Here is a 22,908-nt window from a genome sequence, read left to right as displayed (position 1 = left end):
TATCCTACAAGTAAATCCAAACCCTTTCTTCAACAGAACACCCTGAGTGTAGATCGTATCACTCCAACACCAGCTTCAGAATCTTCAGAGGTGTCTTGTTGCCTAATCTTCAAATCATTAGTCATTCTGGTCTTCATTATGTCTCCCAAGAGGATACAGCTTTTTCTGACTGGCAAGTGCATCCTATGCTGTGCCTTCCATGGGAACCCTGTGTCACAGTTTCGCACAGGCAATCTGACCTCACTCAGGGGAGACATCACTGTCCATGGAGGCCATCGTGTTCTCTCACCCAGAAGTTAGATCCCTTTGAGATGCTCCCACAATCCCATGAATGCTCCTTTTGTGACACTCATCACACTCCCGTTGCCCTGCAAGATCTCAGTCTTCCCCTTTAGTCTTGGAGTTCTGGAGGGCAGACACCTGCCTGGCACCTCCTCACAAGGACCTCAGGGCCTCTGTAAGGTCCAGCACACAGCAGACTCATCTCTCCAAAAGGTTTCCATTGGTTTGGGCAACACCTGACACTACCCCTTGGCAGATAAGATATTTGAGAAAGAACCATGCAAGAATCTTTTGCTTATAGAAGTTGATCAGAAAATGTTTGTGGAGTAATGAGCTGAAGAAAATAGCACCCTTCCTCACATCTGTCATCTCTTTTTGACTTTTCAAATCTCAATCCATTCAAGAAAATATCCCCAACTAACACCAATGAAGCTCCATGTGCTATTCTACATGAACAGCCACTGTTCCCCGACCTCCATCCCCTGGTCTCCTCTTGCAATGGGCCTATTATCTGGAGAGCTGGATCACCTTAACCAGATGCACCAATTAAGCAAAAGCACATTCCAAACCACATAGCACGACTTGTCCATTCATTTGACTACCTGTTCCACATGAGAATGAGTGAGTAAGAAGTGATGGCAGATGAACTGGAGCTAATAGTCCATGCCAAGATTGAGTTCTTGCCTCCTTAGTTTGGTGTGTGCAGGCCTTGTCTCACCCATTAGACCTCCAGAGCAAGAAATCATGATTCTTTCCTGCTGTTCCTGTGAGGTCAGAGCACAAAGCTCACACACTGGGGCTTCTTACAAAGCAGACAGATGCTCTAATCCAGATGGCCATCCCAAGGAAGCAGGAAGAGCTGATGATAGAGCTTCTGGCTGCCCCTGGCTAACCTTGGGGTAGAATCACTCAGACCAGTTACCAAAATGAGATGGGCATTTCCACCTCCACATTCTGAGTTACCACATCTGCCTGTGGAATTCCTCTTAACTTTTCTTCCTGCCTCCAAGATTATAACTATATACATACATACATACACATATACATATCCTCAGGAAAACTCCAAAAGACAGAAAAAGGCTTAAGTGTCAAGTGTTCTTGACACTCCTATATGTTTCTCACTCACTGCACAAAATCCTGGACCTGTCCCTTTCTGCAGTATCCTAATCACTGTACCACATGGTCTAGCATCCAATGAGTTAGCCATCCATTCTCCTGGTGACACAGTTCACTGTGTCTACCCCAGGGAGATTCACCTTGTTCCCTTGAACAACAAGGGCACTCAAGGGGCCCGCCTCCATCCAGAAAGGAGTTTTGAGAGCAGGAAACTCCAGCAAATGGGCTCCTGTCCTCCATCCATTCACCCTCTTCCCCTTGCCCACACCCTCCCTTCCCTGTCCCCATCACTGACCACGAGCTCTGCGAAGCGAACATTGAGCTCCTCAGGATTTGGAATGGGGCCGGAAAACTCGAGGAACTGCAGAGGGTGGTTGTCCCGGATGTTGATCTCAGGGAGGTCATTGCCCCCAAAGCAGCACAGGAAGCCCAGGCCATGGCGGCTCCTCTTGCGGGGGGCCATGGTCACTGCAGGCCAAGGGGTCAGCAGGCAGGTACCCTAGTTCCTCATGGTGATCTGGGCAGGAGAAGAGAGAGCACAGGATGTCAGGTGCAGTGGTCAGACAGGTGGGGACAGAGATCACTCTGCCTTCAAATCTCTGCTCCAGAGCAGCCGGAGTCCCTGCTCCATTGGAAGCCTCTGTCCTCTCTCCCAGCTCCTCCCACTTCGATGTATTGGCATGTCCTCCCTAGCAGACCCTATATACTATAGACACTATCATATTCCTCCTCTCTGTCCCAGAGAAGGGGGCTGATTACACAGGTTGTGTGTCCCAGCTGGTGAGAGCAGGTATTCCTCCTAGGCTCTCAACAGCAGCTGGGTGATGTTCTCTGTACTCTGGGTGAGCAGGCTCCAGCTGGGCACACTCACATGATTCACCCCAGGGTTGGGGATGGCCTCTTCAAAGGCAGCATCCAATAAGGAGTGGAGTGTTAAAGTAGGCTGGCAGAGAAATACCAAGCTGATCACATGATATAGCCCCTGGCACAAGCAGGTGCTCCAGGAGGGATTGGGAATGGAAGCCTTTGGGGAATGGCACAGGTATCTCCCCGTAATGCTAAACCCAGGCACATGCAGATGTATGCCAAATAGCCACAAGGAGATAGCTCTCCCATCTACCAGAGGAGACCACATGCCTTCAGAGAGGTCACGGGAACAGTTGTGAAAGCAAACCCTGTCAGAGGAAATGAGCTGACACTATCATGGTCTTCAACATCTCATGGGAAATCTGCTTAGAGCCACTTTTTTTTGTATTAAAACAAAGAATAGAGATGCTGCTTTTGGTAGAAACTGGAATGACCCTGTATCTACTAGTTGGTGGTGCTTGGGAGAGAAAGGCTTAAGCCTTTGGCCTGTCCCTGGTAAAGCCTTGTTCAGTGATGACCAGCCACAGGAGGAAGTCTGGCACCAGTTCAGGGGGCCACCCAGTCTCCTGATCAAGTGAGTTTAATTCAGCACACAGGTGTCTGGAGGGCCAGAGCTCTTCTTGAACAAGGGTTCCTAGATGTGCTTTCAGACAACTCAGTGTGTTAAACAGAGATCCTGACTCACACAACGAACTCTGACCAGCCACATTCATCCCATCCCAGGCTGAGACCATCCTTGGACACAATTTATGGAACTCTTTTGTTACCCTTGGTGAATGTTGTGGTTTGGGAACTCAAGAAATTTGAGTCTTGAGTTATAGTTGTTTATGCTGAATACAGACCATGCACAGAGTAGGTCTCCATTGGTCATCACCCACAGCATTGCTGGACATGTTGCTTCCGACAAGCACACAGACTTCAAGGACACAGTGGCCCTGGCTTGGACACCAGAAACTTCCTCTCCAATACTCTCAGAGGACAGTCTGTCAACTAGCATTAAATCCATGCAAAAATGCTGTAATCCAGCCCCATTTTCTGTTATTTATGCATTTTCTATTATATATATACATACATTATATGTATGTATATACACACATACACACATGTATATATACATATATATACATATATATACACGCACACATTAGTTTTTAGATTGCTGTTGTTGCAAAATAATGAGACAGGCAGAGATATGGAGAAAGTGAGAGCTTCCATCTGCTGTTTCATTCCCCAGATACTAACTATCAGGGCTGGGCTGGGCCAGTCCAAAGCCAGGAGACAGGAACTCAATCCAAGTCTCTTACATTGAGGGTAGAGACCTGACTACTTAAGCCACCATCTACTTTTAGGGTCTCCATTACTAAGAAGTTGGGCATCTGGAGCCAGAGCTGGGGAATGAAACCCAGACAACCCTAATGGGGGGTGGGGGCAAGGGTCTTTTAACTGCTAGGCTAAATGCCAGCTGCATAGACATTTTGTAAAGACAATGTAAGGAGAAGGGAAGATGGCCGACGTAGGAGAAAGGCTATGAGGGAGAGTTCAGTGAGAGAAGGTTAGAGTGCTGCAGAGACAGCGAAGAGGAGCGGCAGGAAACCGTAGGGAGAGGTCCGTGAAACTCCCTGGGACAGTGTGGAGCCAAAAAGTTCCACACAACTCGGAAGAACAACGAGAACGGAGCAGGGCAAAGGTAGAGAAGCCGACATCCCACTCCAGACCTGCTGAGTCACCTTTGAGAGCGGCCTGACGGGAGACGCGGCCAGCTTGGAGACAGGGAAATCGGAGGGATCGTCGCCGGCGGAATTCTTCAACAACAGCAGAAGCAGACTGCAGCAGCCGGACTTTGGTGAGCTGGGGATTAACGTGGCAGCCTCCGCATTCCCCACCCCCTGCTGAGGCTCCAGCCTCTGAGAACACAAGGGGCGCAACCTGAAACTGTCAGGTCTGTGCCTTGGGAACAGCGGTGCGTGTTGGTGGCTGAAAAGGTCCCGGGAAAGCGCCTCAGATCTTCCTGCGCTAAGTGGGCCAGTGCATCTCAGCGCGCGGAGGCTGCTGGTGGGAGTCTGGAATCCCCGACACCCTGAAACCCTGTGGGTGGGCGACAGCACCAGGAGGACTCTGAGCGCCGCGCCGGGCTGGGCTAGGCGGTCCCGCCTGCAGCAGCCGCCTCCGTAGCGCAGGAGTCAGGAGGGTGCTGAACTGGGAAGTGTAGCGCTGTGTGTCCCTGACACGCAGATGCCACTCCCATAGTGTGAACTGTCCATTCCTCGCCTCCCACCCCGCAGTCCTGAGTGTAGGCGACACACCGGGAGAGCTCTGAAATCTCCTGTGCCACACTGGCACTGTGCGATCCCGCTGAGAAGTTATTTTAACAGGGCGCCTGGGTCACACCTCCTCTACGGTCCTGTGAGGAGGAGCCACACACACACCACGAGTGGTGGAATCACTGCACAAGAGCCACGCCCAGAAAGTGCCTCAACCACAGTCTTGTGTGTGGGAGACACACCAGGCGGGCTCTGAAAAACCCTGCAGTCCCTGACAAGGAGAACGCAGGGAGAAAGCACATAAAACCTTCTACGTCCTGTGGATTCCCGTGCAGGGGGCGCGCCCAGAGAGCGCCTCCATCCCTCCACGCCCTGCGGTGGCACACCTGTAGAAGAGGTGCCCAGAGTGTGCCTGGAATCCACTGGGCCCCCAAGGTGGTGCTCTACAGCCCCGGGCCCTGAGAACGCACCAACGGTGCCTTGAAAATTACCACGCCCGGCAACACCACGCTTGCAGGCTCCAATCTCTACAGGAAAGCACCTGACAGCCCCTCAACACACGGGTCCATTTGCCTTACCAGAATACACCAACGCAATGGGAAAAACCACTAGAAAGAGCTGTGCTCCAGATGAAAGAGCCAGCACCCCACCAAACATGGGCCAAAAGCCATTATCAATATCGGCGATGCGAGATGAAGACATGGACGTGTTACCAGCAAAGGAATTGATGAAAATAATGCTAAAATTTCTCAGAGACGTGGACACAAAGCTGGAAGACTACCAGAACCGCATAATCACCGAAATACAACAAATCAAAACCAAACTGGATGCCCAAGAGAATAAAATTGAAAGCCTCATCAACAGAATAAATGCGGCAGAGGAAAGGATCTCTGAAACAGAAGACACACAAAATGAAAGTGCCCAGCGAATTAAACAGCTAGAGACAAACCTCAGCAAAACTAATAAAATGATGCAAGAGATGAAGGATTACCTTAGAAAATTGAATATTCGGATCATCGGCCTCCCCGAGGGAGTAGAAAGAGAATCTGGGATGCAAGCAGTGCTTGATGAAATTATACAGGAAAACTTCCAAAACACTTGGAACACGAATCCACCCCGCATACAGGATGGACAGAGAACTCCCAACAGACATGATCCAAAGAGATCTTCACCCAGACACACGGTGCTCAAGTTCTACTCCAATGAAGACAAAGAAGGAATCCTGAGACAAGTACGAAGTAGAGAAAAGATCACATACAGGGGAAAACCCATCAGAATTACTGCTGACTTCTCCGAAGAGACCCTACAAGCAAGGAGAGAATGGACAAAGATCTTCCAAGTCCTGAAACAAAACAACTGTCAACCAAAAATAATCTACCCAGCAAAGATCTCATTTGTATTTGAGAACGAAATCAGATACTTCAATAGCAAAGAAAAACTAGAAGAATATGTCTACACAAAACCAGCCCTGCAAAGTCTCCTTAGAAATGCGCTAGTCCCGGACAAAAAGGAGGCAAATCACAAACAAAGTTGGCAAATAAGAAGGTCTCCAAACTAAAGGCCGCACAAACAAGACAACTACATAGGCAACAACACATACACAACACAAACACATGGCAGGGCAAAATTGCAACCTCTCAATTTTAACTCTCAACACAAATGGTCTAAATTCACCAATCAAAAGACAGAGATTAATAGAATGGATCATCAAACAAGACCCAACCATCTGTTGCCTACAAGAAACGCATCTAACCAGAAAGGATGCAAAGAAACTGAAAGTGAAGGGATGGAAAAAGATATTTCACGCTAATGGACGAGAAAAAAAAGCTGGGGTAGCTATCCTAATTTCAGACGAGATAGATTTCATTCTAACTAACATCAAAAGAGACAGGGAAGGCCATTTTATACTGGTGAAAGGAATGATCCATCAAGAAGCAATCACCATCATTAATGTTTATGCACCGAATCTTAATGCACCTAGTTACGTAAAGCAATTACTTACAGACTTAAGGGAAGACATAGACACCCGCACAATTCTTGTAGGCGATCTCAACACACCTCTAACAACAATGGACCGGTCTACGAAACAAAAACTCAACAAAGAAACAACAGAGCTCACACAAACAATAGAACAACTGGACTTAGTAGACATATATAGAACTTTTTATCCTAAGGCCACAGACTATACATTCTTCTCAGCGGTGCATGGCACCTTCTCCAGAATCGACCACATGATAGGACATAAAGCGAATCTAAACAACTTCCAAAACATTAGTATCATACCATGTACCCTCTCAGACCACCATGGGATGAAACTGGAAATCAACAACTCAAAACTCCCCAAGAAGTATACGCACTCTTGGAAATTGAACAATATGCTATTAAACGAACATTGGGTCAGAGAAGAAATCAAAGATGAGATCAAAAAATTTATGGAAACCAATGAAAACTCTGATACAACATTCCAAAACTTGTGGGACACCGCCAAAGCAGTGCTACGAGGTAGATTCATCGCAATCGGAGCGCATGTCAAGGCCCAAGAAAGACGCCAAATACAGGAACTAACCTCACACCTCCAGGATCTGGAAAAACAGCAGCAGAAGAGTCCCACGCACAATAGGAAACAAGAAATCATCAAAACAAGGGAGGAGATAAACCAAATAGAAATCAAAAAAACTATACATAAAATCAACAAATCAAAAAGTTGGTTTTTTGAGAAAATAAACAAAATAGACACTCCACTGGCCCGATTGACCAAAAAAAAACAAGAGAAAGTGAGAATTAATAGCATTAAAGATGAAAAAGGCAACATAACAACAGACACTGCAATCATTAAGAAAATAATTAGAAATTACTACAAAGAACTGTACTCCCACAAATTTGAGGACCACCAAGAAATAGAAAAGTTCTTGGACTCCCACCACTTACCAAAACTCAGTCCGGAGGCAACTGCAGAATTAAATAAACCCATAACCGAGGTAGAGATTGAAACAGTCATCAAGGATCTCCCAACGAAAAAAAGCCCAGGCCCAGACGGCTTCACTACAGAATTCTACAAAACATTCCGAACAGAACTAACCCCAATCCTCTACAAGCTCTTCAAAACAATAGAGGAGGAAGCAACCCTCCCAAACTCATTCTATGAAGCCAACATCACCTTAATCCCAAAACCGGACAGAGAACCATCAGAGAAGGAAAACTACAGACCTATTTCTCTGATGAACATTGATGCTAAAATTCTCAACAAAATCCTAGCCAATAGAATTCAAAAAATCATCAGACAGATCATTCATCCGGATCAAGTAGGATTCATCCCTGGGATGCAGGGATGGTTCAACATTCGGAAATCCATAAATGTTATAAACCATATCCAAAAACAGCAAAACAAGAACCACATAATAGTTTCAATAGATGCAGAAAAAGCTTTCGACAAAATCCAACACCTCTTCATGCTAAAAACTCTAGCCAAAGTAGGCATAGATGGGAAAATCCACAACATAATCAAAGCAATTTATGAAAAACCCAACGCCAGTATCATACTGAATGGAGAAAAGCTAGAACCCTTCCCACTGAGATCTGGAACAAGACAAGGGTGCCCGCTATCACCACTGCTATTCAACATAGTCCTAGAGGTACTTGCAGAGGCCATAAGACAAGAAAAAGAAATCAAAGGCATACGTATAGGAAACGAAGAAGTCAAGCTTTCACTATATGCAGATGACATAATCCTATACATAGAAAAACCAGGAGACTCAATACAGAAACTGCTAGAACTTATACGAGAGTTTGGCAGAGTGGCGGGGTACAAAATTAACGAACGAAAATCAACAGCCATAGTGTACGCAAATAACACCAAGATGGAAGAAGATCTAACCAACAGGATACCATTCAAAATAGCAGAGAGAAGTATGAAGTATTTGGGAATAAATCTAACCAAAAGCGTAGGAGACCTATTCGAAGAAAACTACAAACTATTTAAAAAGGAAATTGAACAAAACCTCAAAAGATGGAATAACATCCCGTGCTCCTGGATAGGCAAAATCAATATCATTAAAATGTCTATACTACCACAAGCAATATACATTTTCAATGCAATTCCAATCAAATTGCCCAAAACATTCTTCACGGAACTGGATACAATGATTCAAAAGTTCATCTGGAAGCACAAAAAACCACGAATAGCTAGAACCATCCTGAAAAATAAGAAGTCAGCAGGGGGAATCACAATCCCGGACCTCTGGACATACTATAGAGCAGTGGTTATCAAAACAGCCTGGTACTGGCACAAAGACAGAAAGGAAGATCAATGGAATAGAATAGAAGCACCAAAAGGGAACCCACACAAATACAGCCAATTAATCTTTGACAAAAAGACCAATGACAGCTCAAGCAAGTGGGAAGGCCTCTTTGGTAAATGTTGTTGGGACAACTGGCTGATAGCCTGTAGAAACAAAAAAATAGACCCACATCTATCACCATACACTAAGATCCAATCTACATGGATAAAAGACCTAAACCTACATCCAGAAACCTTCAAACTCTTGCAAGAAAATGTAGGAAATACCCTGCAAGACCTAGGAGTAGGTCCCGACTTTCTAAGAAGGACACCAAAAGCAATAGCAGTTGAGAACAGAATAAACAAATGGGACCTCATCAAACTAAGAAGCTTCTGTACAGCAAGGGAAACAATCAACAAAGTAAAAAAGCAACCCACAGAGTGGGAGAAGATCTTTGCACACGATATAGGCGATAGGGGGCTAATTTCCAGGATATATAAAGAACTTCAAAACAACCAAAAAACCAAAACAAACAAGCCACTCAAGAAATGGGCACGGGAAATGGGCAAACATTTCACAAAGGAACAAGTCCAAATGGCAAACAAACATATGAAAAAATGTTCCAGCTCCCTAGCAATAAGGGAAATCCAAATTAAAACATCGATGAGGTACCACCTAACACCAGTAAGATTGGCCCACATAAACAAGAACACCAACGACGCTTGCTGGCGAGGATGCGGGGAAAAGGGAACCCTACTCCACTGCTGGTGGAGCTGCAAATTGGTACAGCCTTTATGGAAATCAGTCTGGAGAACACTCAAACAACTCAAAATCTGCATACCATATGACCCAGCAATAGCACTCCTAGGAATATATCCAAAACACCTGTTTTACGACAAACCAACATGCATCCCTATGTTCATTGCAGCACAATCAGTAATTGCAAAAACATGGAAGCAACCGAAATGCCCATCAGCAGAAGATTGGATAAGAAAGCTTTGGTTCATCTACTCCATGGAATACTACTCAGCTATTAAAAAAAACAAAATGCAGTTCTTTGTGGCTAAATGGGTACAACTGGAAACTATAATGCTAAGGGAAATGAGCGAATCCCAAAAGATTAGATACCACATGTTTGCCTTGATTTAACCTGTAATTTTTTGTTTGGTTGTTTGTTATTTTTTTTTTTTTTTTGAACCTGTCATTGATACTGTCTCAACCCAGATGTTTCGAAGAAGGGAACTTGCATTATTTTTAACATATTGTTTACCCAATACTATGTCAATTAATTCCATAATGTTGTATATTGATACTGTGGCCTCGTTGGGGCTTTTAACTGACTGGATCTTTACTCTGTTAGACCTATTTTCAGACCATAGAAGGTCTCCCCAAGAGGCCACTGAACTTATCTGGACAACAAGACGCTGAACTTTATGCTAGGCATGTGTCTGCAAGCAATGAATCTCAACCGAACTTGAACTATGGTTATGCAACAAGGTGGAGGAATCCACCATGGGGGGAGGGGTATGGGAGGGGTGGGGGGAATCCCCAGCGCCTATGAAACTGTACTACACAATACAATGTAAGCAACAATAATAAAAAAAAAAAAAAAAAAAAAAAAAAGACAATGTAAGACAGTTTTCCTAAAACCCCATGGAACTCCAGATATGCTAACCCTAAGACATTCCTTCTCTTACCAAAAACAAGAAAACAAGATAAGCATGCTATAACTCGTTCCTAGTGAACTGAAAGTAACTTCCAGGGCACATTGCCTTGCTTTCCAACAACATAGCTGGTAACCCAATGAACTCTAATTTCATCACTTAAAGACCAATGAGCCATTATCATTCTAGAACTTTTTACTGACTTGGTTTTATCTTTCCTTTTAAACTTTGTGACAGGCTTATTATTATTATTATTATTATTAAGATTTATTGACTTACTTGAAAAGCAGAGTTACAGAGAGAGGTAAAGACTGGTATCTCTCATCTGCTGGTTCACTCTGCAAATGACAATAGTTATGACTTGGCCAGGCTAAAGCCAGGAGCTAGGAGCTTCATTCAGGTAGGTCTCCCACATGGTTGGCAGGAGGCCAGATTTGGACTCTTCTGCTGCGTTCCCAGCTGCAGTAATCAGGGAGCTGGACCAGAAGCGGAGCAGCTAGGGCTTGAACTGGCACTCGGATATGAGATGCCAGTGCTATGGAAGGCAGCTGCACCATTAACACCAGCACCTTAAAGGTTTTTTATTGGTCCAGGAGAGCCTCAAAATACCATGTGACCAAAGCTGCCTTGAACTCCTGTCTGCCTTTTTTGTGTTCACCTACACTGACATACAGTCAAGGGAAGGCTCTTTGAGGGCAGCGACTCTGTCTCCAGCTTCTTTGACACCCACCCCCTTTTGCATAATAAAATCCTCATGCTTGGAAAGGCTCAATACACATTTCTTATGTCAATCGGGAAATGACCTATGCTTGTGGAAGGATAAAAAAGGACTCCATGTTAATCAGTGAAGAAACACTGAGTGAAGCCTTTGGCTCCCCATAGTTGGTGAGGAATTAGGAACCTTGGTAAGGAGCAAGAAGACAGAAGGCTGGGGCTGGGTAAGTGACAGGCAGGCTGTTGCTACAATCCTGGTTCATGGAGACAGGGACCTGGAATGGGCTTGCGGCTGAGGACACTGGAGACAAAGGCAGGTTTTGGGATCTTCTTCTCTGGGACTTGGTAGCCAATGGCCAAGAGTGGATGAAGCAGACCCAAGTCTCCAGCTTTATAGTTTAGTAAAGACCCAAGTGTGCAGACAGAAAGGGGTGCCCTGGTGAGGCTCAGGAGGATCACAAAGGAAGACCGGAGTCCCTCTGTCACCAGTCCTGAAGGCAGCTGCAGCAGGCAAGCAGGGTGCACTGTTTAGGGCAGGAGCTGCTCTGGAGGCTGTAGTAAGGCTGGGTGACAAGAATGATGGATGGGGATCCTGGGGAGTGGGCCGGCAGCTGGGGGTCTTGTGGACCCCTTCCCTTCTACCTTCACCTTCCAGGTTCTCCCCTGCTCTCCCAGACTCTCTTGAGCCATCTTTGCACTTTAGGCCCTGAGACTTACAGGAGGAATCAGAGGTAGGAATGGGGCATAAGGTGGCACATATGGCAGTCCTACACCAATGGTTATAGCCAAGACTTCTCTGATGGGTCTGTGCTTTTGGATGATAAAGAGACGTAGAGCTAGACTCTCCAAACAGGACGCTCCATCCCTCAAGAGAAGGGCCTCATGCATTTGAGGAGTGCTGCCAATTTGCTCTTTTAAGGGGTTACATGTTCCACAGCTCCTGGGTCTGTGATGTTCCCGAAGGTAGTTGCCTCTCAACACCCTCCTTGGCATTTTCCCTGCCCCCATTTCTTATAATCTCGCCATAACACCCAAAATGGAAGCCACCAGTTCTCAGCAGGGAAGAGCCTCCAAAGTCACGTTGTCTCATGGCAAAAAGCAGAAAAAAATGAGATTAGAAGAGCTAATGTCTTATCTGAGGTCACAGAGCTAGGAACAGAGCTGGATCTAAAACCCAAGGCTCCAGGGTCTAGGCTGTGGTCTTGTCCCTGCCCTCTAAAAAGTCCCCTTTCTCCTGCAAAGTTCATCTTATGTCAACAGGTCTTATTCCCATTCTGTCCCCAGGTCCCCAGTAACTACCCTCTCCTGGAGAAGACTTATCTCTACAGCTCTGCTGAGAAATATCTCCCCATCTTAATTGCCCTGACTAGACCAGGTGAGTTTACAAAGACCCTGCTTTTCCCCCATCAGTGAGACCTGTTTTCATCTTGCACAGCCTAACTTTCCATTCTCTCCTGTGTCAGCACCTCCTTCACTTCAGTTCCTGATGGTAGGGGCAGAGGCCTTGGAGGCAGACACATCGGGGTTTGACAACCACTCTTGCTTTCCCAGTGAATCTCAAACTCCCAGAGCCCAGCTTTCTCGTCTATGAAACCACACACCAACCAGACATCCTCCTCCCCAGGCTCTGGAAGAGAAAATGGAGCCCTATGGGACCTGGAACTCACTAGATGAAGAGCAGCATGGTGAGGCAAGTTACCCAGTCCAGAGCCTGTAGCCACCAGCTCTTCTCCAGGCACAGATGGAGCAGCTGAGGCCTGACCATGCAAGGACTGGCCCAGCCAGATTTCCAAAGCAGGAAATCAAGCCCAAGGGAGTTGGCTGTCCCTGGACTCTGAGTTACCAGTAGTTGGAAAGGCGCAGAAACCCTGTGCACTGGCCTGAGCATGCAATGGGAGAGGAAAGTTGGCCAGAGGTTCATTTCTACAAAAGTCCCTTAGAAAGAGGAGCCACTCCCGGCACAGTAGCCTAAGCTATTTGCCTTGCATGTGCCAGGATCCCATGTGGGCACTGGTTTGTGCCTCAGCTGCTCCACTTCCCTTCCAGCTTCCTGCTTGTGGCCTGGAAAAGCAGCAGAAGATGGCCCAAAGCCTTGGGACCCTATAACCATGTGGGAGACCCTGAAGAAACTCCTGGTTTCTAGCTTTGGATTGACCAAGAAGTGGTTGTGTGGTCACTTGGGGAGGGGGAGTGAGCCAGTAGATGGAACATCTTTCTGTCTCTGCTTCTCTCTGTAAATCTGACTTGCCTATAAAAATAAATGAATATTTAAAAGAAAAGAGAAAGGAGGGAAAGCAGGAAGGAAGGACAGATGGATGGTTGGACGGACCGACGGATGGACAGAAGGAGCGAGCCACAAGAGGAGTCACTTGGCAGTGAGGGTGAGGTGACGGGGGGCGGGGGGGGGGTGGGAAGCCAAGAAGTGAAGACAAGGCATCTTGGTGCACTTGACCAGAAGGATTCAACCTACCTGTTCTGTCACTCATTTTTTCCTTCTATGGAAACTTTCACAGGGTAGGCAGCTCCCTTCCCCTCCTCTCTGCTTGTGGGCAAAGTCTCCCTGAGCCTTCTGGTCCCGCTGCCCTTAGACACCAGCTGTCATATCATCCTCAATCAGTCAGCACCTCCTGCGGGGTCTCCTCCAGGCCCATGGACCCTGCCAGACTTTGTTCCATTTGTCCCAATTCCTCTAGAATATGCACAAAACACACTCTCCAGGCTCCAGAGACTGTGGCAAGTCCCTCCTGGTTACTAGTCAGCTGTGACCTTAGTTCCTTGCTCCAGGATGCCCAGCTTCCACTAAAGACCTCCAAAGTTGCTACCAGCCTGACTTCCATACTATCCAGTTCAATCTTACTCCCAAAGCTTTCCCCAGGGGCTCTACGCAGCCAGAACTGTTTTTCCCACATCCTGTTCTGAGCCAGGAAGTACTTCCTGTTACTTGATCTCAATCTTCCATTGAGCCTGTCAACAAGAACATCCCAACCCTTACCCCCATTCCTGGTGCCTGCCGCTGCGCACATGAGCTTTTGCATCTTAGGATTTTAGCAGCACCCAGTCATCAATGCTTATTCCTTATGCTTCAGTGAAAGCAGAAGAGTAACAGAACTGGAGGCACTATTTCAAGTCCTGGCTGCTCCACTTCTGATCCAGCTCCTTGCTTATGGCCTGTGAGGATAGTGGAGAATGACTCACGTCCTTTTCCCCTACTCCCAGACATTGGCATTCTGGGAGCAATTACATGGCCTACTCAACAATACCTACTCGTTATTGGGAGCTGGGGCTTACAGGTCAGTCCTCTGACACCAAGTCCAGTGCTCTGGTCCCAAACCCAGAGGTGACTCATAGGCCTCTAGTATCAGCTCTTTGAGACATTCACACTGCCTCCTATTCCCTTCTCCACATCTGCACATGGGGTTAAGAGGGCAAGGACATGCTGGCAACGGTCTTTCCTTGGCCATGTCCAAAGTGCCTCTTAGGAGCCAGGCACTATGCTGAGCTTACTGCATTGTCTCATTTATTCTCCCAACAGCCTGGGCTGCCAGAGTCCCTTCTTAGCAAAAATGATTCAACATTCCCTAAGGGTAGGTCACTGGCCCAGCAACCAAGCCCTGAAACTGAAGAAGCTGGGTTTGAAGATGGGAGTGTCTGTCATACCCATGTGCTTTGCACCTGCTTTAAGTGCATGTGCTGCACAGAGTCATGGCAAAGAGGACATGGAAGTCAACCAGGCCAAGTCCCTTTCCCAGGCAAGGGGAGTTGAAGCAGTTGCACACAGAGGATTGGTGGGTGGGGGTGGGGAGAAGGAGAGAGGAGCCCGGGGAGTACTGAGAAGAGTGTACCGTCCAGCCAACTGGCAGACAGCAAAGGAGAGGTCAGGACAGGCTTCCAGGAGAAGGCAATAGTGAGTGAGTTAAGGAAAAGTGCAGGGGAAGGAAGATGCATTTCAGGCCAGGGAGGCAATGTAAATAGAGACATGAGGGGAGGAAGCTGCATGGTGCGAGGGACACCCAGCCCCCAGCCAGCGGCTCTGTCCCTCTGTGGCTAACAGGCAAGAGAAGGCAACCAAGCAGCAGAGTGGAGAAGGTGCCACAGTGCCTGCGCCTCTGCTGCCTCTCCCAGCATGTCTGGGATCAGGCCCAGAGCTTCTGCATGGAGCACAAGGAATGCAAACCATTTCCTGCTCCACAGGGGCGACTGTTCCCTCTACACTCACCCTCCTTGTCCCTGGGGGTCACCTAGGAAATGGCTCAGGCTCAGCCTACGCCAAAGGACATAAAGAAGCCTCTCAAGACTGTGTCCTTCTGCCTTACTGTAAACAAACAGGCCTGTGGTCCCTCCCTTGTAGCCCCCACTGCACCTGCCTGTGCCCTGAAGCTGTCTGAATCACCACTGCCCACCTCCACCCCTAACGCTCGCTCAGGCTCCACTCCATTGTCATCAGCTCAGACTGGGAGACTTCAGACAAGTCAAGGAGCCTCCCCTCATCTGTAACACAGAGGAAGTAGGGATCTGTGCTGTGGAGCAGCAGGAAAAGCCTCCACCCACAGTAGCCGCACCCCATATGGGTGCCAGTTTGCATCCTGACTGCTCTGCTTCCAATCCATCTTCCTGACAGTGGACCGATAAAAGCAGCAGCAAAGATAGCTCAAGTGTTTAGGTCCCTGCTACCAACCTGGAAGACCTGGTGGAAGTCTATGGTTTCAGCCTGTCCCCATGCTGGCCATCATAGCCATCTAAAGAGTGATCCAGTGAATGGAAAATCATTCTGGCTATCCCTCCCTGACTCTTTCAAATAAATTTTTGGGCCAGCACAACGGCATAGCAGGCTTATCCCCCACCTGTGATACCAGCATCCCTTGGGCACCGGTTCAATCCAGGTCTGCTTCGGATCCAGCTCTGTGATAATATCCTTGGGATGGCTGCAGAGGAGAGCCCAAGTCCTTGGACCCCTGCACCCATGTGGGAGACCCAGAGGAAGTTCCTGGCTTCTGGTTTCTGATTGGCTCAGTTCCAGTTGTAGATATTTGGAGAAATGAACCAGGAGATAAAAGACCTCTTTCTCTCCCTCTTTCTCACTGTAACTCCGACTTTCAAGTAAAATAAATATTTTTTAAAGACAAACAAGTTTTTTTGGAGGGAATAATATTTATACATATCTCACAGGGTTGTCATGAAGTTTAAATTGGCTAGCATTTTTACAGTCCAGCACTGTATCAAGACGTCACTGTTATCAATATGAAGATACCTGAGAACTGACTGCATGTATCTTAGAAGGACTTCATTGCATGAATGAATTTTACATATTACAGAGGTGGGCAAGTAAGACCAGATCAAGCCCACAGACATTTTCCATCCAATATATGGACTACAGGACAGCGGCATGCTCGTCCTTTAAGCACTAGCTATAGCTATCTTCATGCAACGTCCAATCTTCTCACCAACAGAGCCAGAGATCATTACTGCCAAGCTCGTTCAGAAAAAAATACCTATTGACTTTCAGGATGAGTCCTAGGCAGCTGGCAATATCCAATTATTTTTCATTTACCAAAACATCCATGTTAGGGTTGCTGTTACAGTAGAGTAGGTTAAGCTGCCACTGTGAGGCTGGCATCCCATATCAGCTCCAAATGGCGTTCAGCTGCTCCATTTCTGGTCCAGCTCCTGCTAGTGCACCTAGGAAAGCAGCAGAGGCTGGCTCGAGGGCCTGGACCCCTGCCTTCCCCATGGGCGATCTGGCTAGACTTTGTGGCTCCTGGTTTCAGCCCAGTCTGGCTCCAGCTATTGCAGCCAAATCGAGAGTGAGCATACAGATGGCAGTCTGTGTCACTCTGCCTTTCAAACACCTCTATCTTTTTTTAAAAAATAAAAGTTCCAATTTTATATCCATCATCCTAATACATCAAATACATCATACTTGCTCACCTCTTTCTTGTTTGACCTATAATATCTGGAAGAACATGCCCCTATGCCCAGCAATTCTGTGCCTAACAACGTTCTATTGCTCATATATTGAGCACCATGTGCAAGCTTTTTCTGGAACTTTCACCACCCCCCCCCTTTTAAAATTTTTTTTAATTTTTATTGTAAAGTCAGATATACAGAGAGGAAGACAGACAGAGAGGGAGCCCTTCTGTCCAACGATTCACTACCCCAGCAGCCACAAGAGCCAGAGCTGAGCCAATCCGAGCCAGGAGCATCTTCTGGGTCTCTCACTTGGGTGCAGGACCCCAAGGCACTGGTCATTCTCTGCTGCCTTCCCAGGCCATAAGCAGTGAGCTGGATGGGAAGTAGAGCAGCCAGAACTAGAACCAGCACCCATATGGAATCCCGGCACAGGCAAGGTGAGGACCTTTGCCACTAGGCTACTGTGCCAGACCCCTACCTCTGCTTTTTACAGACCAGAACCACTGAGGCTCAGCCAAGGGCTCACTGGGAGCCTGGGGATGAAGCCAGGGGCCCTGCCCCACCTCAGCTGTGCTGCCCCTACTCAGGTTTCTGCATCTCAGAGGCTGCTAGGGAGTAACAGCCATGGCTGATGTAGCTGACCTCCAGCACTCAACTCCTCTGTGTGTCCAGCCCCCACGTGCTCCTGTGCCGGCTCTGGCAGGAAGCTCCAGGAGGCCACCTTCGGCAATCTGAATAGTCCGACTTTGGGACTTGGCGGGGGCGAGTCCCAGGGCTGGCTGGGGTGGGGGGCAGGGAGCACTTTCAGAAATAAGCCAGCTCTCTTTCCAGGACTGAGAGAGCTATTTTTAGCAGCCGCCTAAATTATGGCTTCCCCTCCTGTGCTCTGGGAACAGCCAAGGAAACAAATGTAAACTCTCTCAGCCCAAGTCCCCCTGTGCAGGCCGGAAGGTGAGAGACCCAGAGCGGAGTTACTGAGGTGGAAGTGAAGTAGGAGGAGGCAGAAGGGGAACCCTGCTGGGAAAAGGCAAAACTGAAGCTGTCTCAAAGGGACATGTCTGCGGTGTGTGGCGGAGGGTGGAAGTCAAGGGCTTTTCTGTTGGTTTTCTCATGGAGAGAAATGCTAAGGGGAAGATGAGCGCTTTGTCTTAATGGGGCACCAAGGAGGCGGTAGTCCTCCAAGGCCATGGGCAAGCATCCATCCATCCCTCCCCTCCCACCCACCCACCTGCCCTCTGAGCCCTGAGAGGCTGGCACATTCAATGCCATTTCCAGAATGCTTCAGATTAGTTAGGCCCCTGAGCCATGCTCACTAAGCTACAGCCTTGCTGGGGAGCCACAGCACAATCACCATGGGGAGGCAGGGCTGCTAGGCTGGCTTGTGGCCATTGCGTTTGTTGGCTGAGGACCAAGAAGAGATTTTTGCGATGTCCAGTCAGCACAGGGACCCACACAGACATCCCCGGAGCAGTGGACGGGGTGAAGCACAGGAAGGAAAAGCAAAGAGAGGAGGAGAACAGCAGGCAGTGACCCTGCCATGTGGCCAACAGCTAATGAGACTCAAATGGAGAGGAAGGGGTGGATGTGAGAAATGGCATAGAGGAGCATGCGTGACAGCTTGCGTGTGAGTGGCTGATAGAGCCTTGGCAAGACCTGTCCTGGGAGCAGAAAACTTGACCTTAGGCTGAAAGTGATGGAAGCAGTGGCAAGCTCCTTGGGCACCAGCTGTGGAGTCCAAGAAAAGAGGCATCTTGATGCCCTCTGCTAGTCCTGAAAGCCAGGGTGCTGGGACCTGTGGCTCCAGGTCAGAGTAAAGCCACTCTTCACATGGCAGCCCATCCATGCACCATCTTCTGCTTGCAAGAAGCCAACCCACTGCCCTGGTTCCCACAGATAGGGCTGTGGGGTTATGCCTGTAGAAACAGTGCAAAGAAATGGCTTTTTCCTTACTGCACCTGCAGTTCTCTCACCTTGAGTGCCTCACAGCATAGACAGTTCAGCACCACTCCCAACATATGGCCGCCTCTTCCTAGTTCTTTCACCCCCAAAAGACCTCAGGACAAAAGTCATTCTGTTGCTCAGGCCTCAGGACTCAGGAGATAACATTAGGGCAGTTCCACCCTGGGACCCCAGCTAGGCCTGCACAGATGGTCCTCTCAGTGACCGCTGAGCTGCATAATCCCTAACACAAGGAGATGTTCCTGTCGGGAACCAGTATCTTGTCCCTCTCAGCTGTCCACATAAGGAAAGGTGCTACATGTAACTCAGGGCCTGGCTGGACATAAATCCATAAACACAAGCACATTCCTACCTAGGGAGGGAAGGAAAGAGGGCAGGGGAGGGCCGGCACACGACTTGAGCCGTCTCCTAGAAGACAGATGTAGTTGAGAAATGGAGATCCAACATGACCCATGACCTCCTCCCTGACACTGGCCATGCAAACTCCTCTGTTCATTCATTCCTTCTAATAAGCATTGTGAACACCGAAATCCCAGCTATGAAATGGACAAATGCATGGTAAACAAGAGTTCAGTCTGGTGTGGGAGGGAGGCAAACAGACTGTGGACACAGGGCAGGGTGATCAGGGAAGCACGCCTGTTATTGTCTACATCTGCATCCCAATAGGAGATCTGGTCCCCCAGGGCCCTCCACTCACACAGTTCAGAGAGGGCAGCGTGGAGGGGAATGAGAGCTGGAAGATGATCAGATGCTATTGAAGATTCATGATCAGAAGAGCTCCCCAGGGATGCTGATGCAATAAAAGATCAAACCACCCAAAATATGAAGATTTGAGAACGGACAATGGATGATGGTAGAAAGGCAGACAGATAAGCACACATATTTGAAAGACTGAAGCAGTTATTATTGAGTTCCTGCGGGGATGGTTAGTGAGTTTTCTTACGTTTTTCTGGAAGTTTTTCAAATTTTCTACCATAGGACTCTTGTTTTCACCAAAAAATACCATTTGTAGAAGAAAAAGAGCCCAAGACAAACAACAAAGAAACCCCTGCTTGAGCCCAATTCTAAGAGCCTACCTGAATGACTGTGGACAAGACAAGGGCATTCTCTATACTTAGGTTGGTTAAATCATACATTCTCTGGAATTTCTTCCAGTCCTAATTCTAGGACTTATGCCACAAAGTACAAGAGGAGTTCTATGGAATTTGTTGAACTGAATGAGTCTAATAGTTCACCATTCGCTCATGTGTCCATTCATTCAAATACCATTGGTTTGTTTTGTGGCACTTGCTCTATACCTAGCACTTCTCTTGACCTTGGGTTGGGGAAACAGAACAATCATCCAATCAGGTCACTCCTCCTCAGCGTCAGTGCTCCAAAGTCCCCAATGCCAGATACCCTTTAAACTGCCCCTTGTCACCCATCCCTAATGCTTCATGCTGTGAATGATACTCTCCACCTTGGACACACTGTTTTGGACATATTGTTTCACTGCAGAACACCATCTACAGATCTGGACAGCTCCATGGGACCTCGTGCTGAGAGCAGGGCTACCCTCTCCTTTTCCCCACTCTCCCTGTCTTTCAGCAAGGGGCCCGTGAATAATGTTATAAGCATGTTTGTGCCACATCCCTGGACTCAGGCTCTCTCAAGGTTCCCCCCAGCTGAAAGACACCTGCTTTTGTTTTCAGGCCACAGATTTTCTTCTAGCCAAGCCCTGACATCTGATCTACCACCAGTGACTCAGTGAGGATGTGAGAAACTTGGAACTCTCACATACTCCTGCTGCTAGAAATGGGAGAGGGGGTGGCCATGACAGAATGCAGTTTGGCCGTTTTCTTTGCCTACACATGACCCAACTCCGCTGCTCCCAGGCAATTACCCAAGCAGAAGACACATCCATGCAAACACTGCTCCATGCACGTTCTTAGCAGCTTTACACACACTGGTTCCCAATGCCCATTAATTAATAAACCAACAACTTGCATATTCACACAGCAGACTACTACTCAGCAAGGAGAAGGGATAAACTCACAGATGGCAGGAAACAATAGTTCCATGAGGTGGTAAAAGCCAAAGAGACAAGAGTACATACAGTGCTAAGAAATGCAGCCTGATCTGCAGGGGCTAGAAGCACACTGGCATTCACCTGCACAGGGAGCGGCAGGTGGGCACATCAGCAATAGGCAAAGGGGAACTTTGGGGGACACTGAACACCTTTACTATCTTGACTGTGGAGATGGTTTCAGGTCAGCGAAAAACATCAAATCACTCACTTCAATTTTGTGAAGTTGATCATGTGCCAGTCACACCTCAATTTAGCTGTTCAGAAACGAACACATCTATTCATAGTTTCACAATAGCAAACTTCCTAGGGTAGAGGCCACTGCAGCCAGCTACCCTCCTGAAAAGGACTTATGTCAGCCATCCCAGCTTCTAAAAACACCCCATATAGCCCAGGGTGAGGGAATGGAGAGCTAGGATTCTAACTCTAGGCAGAAGCCTCAGCAGATCTCCCATTGCAAGAGGCAGGCTGGGACACTGTAGAGACAACACACTTTCCTATCTCACCTCCAGCAAAATTACTTAGTGTCTGGGAACCTTGTTTCCCTTGTGGGCATAAGGAATAGCAAGGTCCACCTCCTAGAGTCTCCACTTCCATCAGCCCCAGGTGGAAGATCAGGTGTCATGTGGCCAGCACACTGCTGAGCACAGCACAGGTCTTTCCTGGCTCCCAGTCCCTGGCTCCTCATAGTAGTAGCCATGGGTTAAGGTTTGACCCACAGGAAGATGGAGAGAAGTCATCCTGAGGGTAGAGAGGGGTGGAAGTCAGAAACCAGAGGAGTAGACAGACCCCAAGCTGGCTCCTGGTGACCATGTGTGGGTGTAGGGTAGAAGTGACTGCAGCCAAGGTTCCTGTGTGGGTATGATCAGGGCTCTCACAGGCTGGGTGAGAGTCCAGAAATGTATGCAAGGCAGAAAAGAGGATGGAGAGAGGGCTGAGACTGGCATCCAGGAAGTGAAGCCTTCGGGGCAGGCATCAGGACGGATACAGATAGAGTGAGTGAGGGTGTCTCTTGATCCAGAGCCCTGGTGTAGCAAATGTTTGTAGTGACTACAGAGAGAAGGGATGGTCAACACATGCTGACTTGGGAGAAGGCCTGACGCCAGGAGTGCAGAGGAAGTGAGGTGTGGAAGTACATAGTTATTGGAGGTGTGCATAGATGTGTGGTGTGTTAGTGGACATGGTGTGCATGAGATGTGTGTGAGAATAGTGCTGTATGTGCATTGTATGTGTATATAGGGGGGAGATGAGGGTGAAGTGTATGTGTGCTGTGTGTACACAGAAGGTGTGAGTTGTGGGGTGTGCTCAGACATGGTTTATGTACATGTAAGGGGTGTGGTGCATATGTGTGATGCATATGCACATGTGTGTCATTGGCATGTTATGGATGCATGGTGGTGGATTCATAGGGATATGTAAGTAGTATTTTGCATGTGTAGGGCATATATACATGTATGTGTACTGTATGCATTGTGTTTTGCATAGGTGGTATACATAAATGACATGTGTATGTGTGGAGCATGTTTGCACATAATGAGTATGTTATATGAGCATCATATGTGCATAGGTGATGTGTGTGTAAGCAGTTTGTGTGCAAATGGCTTATGTGCATGTGTGGGTTATCTATATATGCATCCATCTTCGAGAAGCAGAGACATGATTACACAAAGTTCCATGACCAATTGGAAAACCCAATCAGATCCCGCAAACCTACAAGTGAATAATAGGGCCGAAGACCAGCCCCCTGCCAATTCCACCACCTGCCCTTCTCCTTAGTTGACAGAGGCGTTGCCTGA

General features: G+C 47.7%; 1 protein-coding gene across 3 annotated transcripts in view; it reads right to left on the bottom strand.

Moving 5' to 3' along the window:
* The window catches only part of DAAM2 (dishevelled associated activator of morphogenesis 2), a 42,816-nt gene extending 40,898 nt beyond the window's left edge, over positions 1–1,918 (bottom strand). Inside the window, exon 1 of one of the 3 annotated variants that reach the window (XM_040983318.1) lies at positions 1,694–1,918. In XM_040983318.1, coding sequence (XP_040839252.1) covers positions 1,694–1,861 — 168 coding nt within the window. In that variant the 5' untranslated portion in view covers positions 1,862–1,918. The remainder of the gene's footprint in view (positions 1–1,693) is intronic. The other 2 variants (XM_040983317.1, XM_040983316.1) reach the window with 2 other exon arrangements.
* Between the last annotated feature and the right edge of the window lie 20,990 nt (positions 1,919–22,908).

Source organism: Ochotona curzoniae, unplaced genomic scaffold (genome assembly GCF_017591425.1).
Source record: "Ochotona curzoniae isolate NIBS_2020 unplaced genomic scaffold, NIBS_Ocur_1.0 contig_3819, whole genome shotgun sequence".
Lineage (NCBI taxonomy): Eukaryota > Metazoa > Chordata > Mammalia > Lagomorpha > Ochotonidae > Ochotona > Ochotona curzoniae.
The sequence above is the reverse complement of the archived record's forward strand: the minus strand, read 5'-3'. Positions and strand labels throughout refer to the sequence as shown.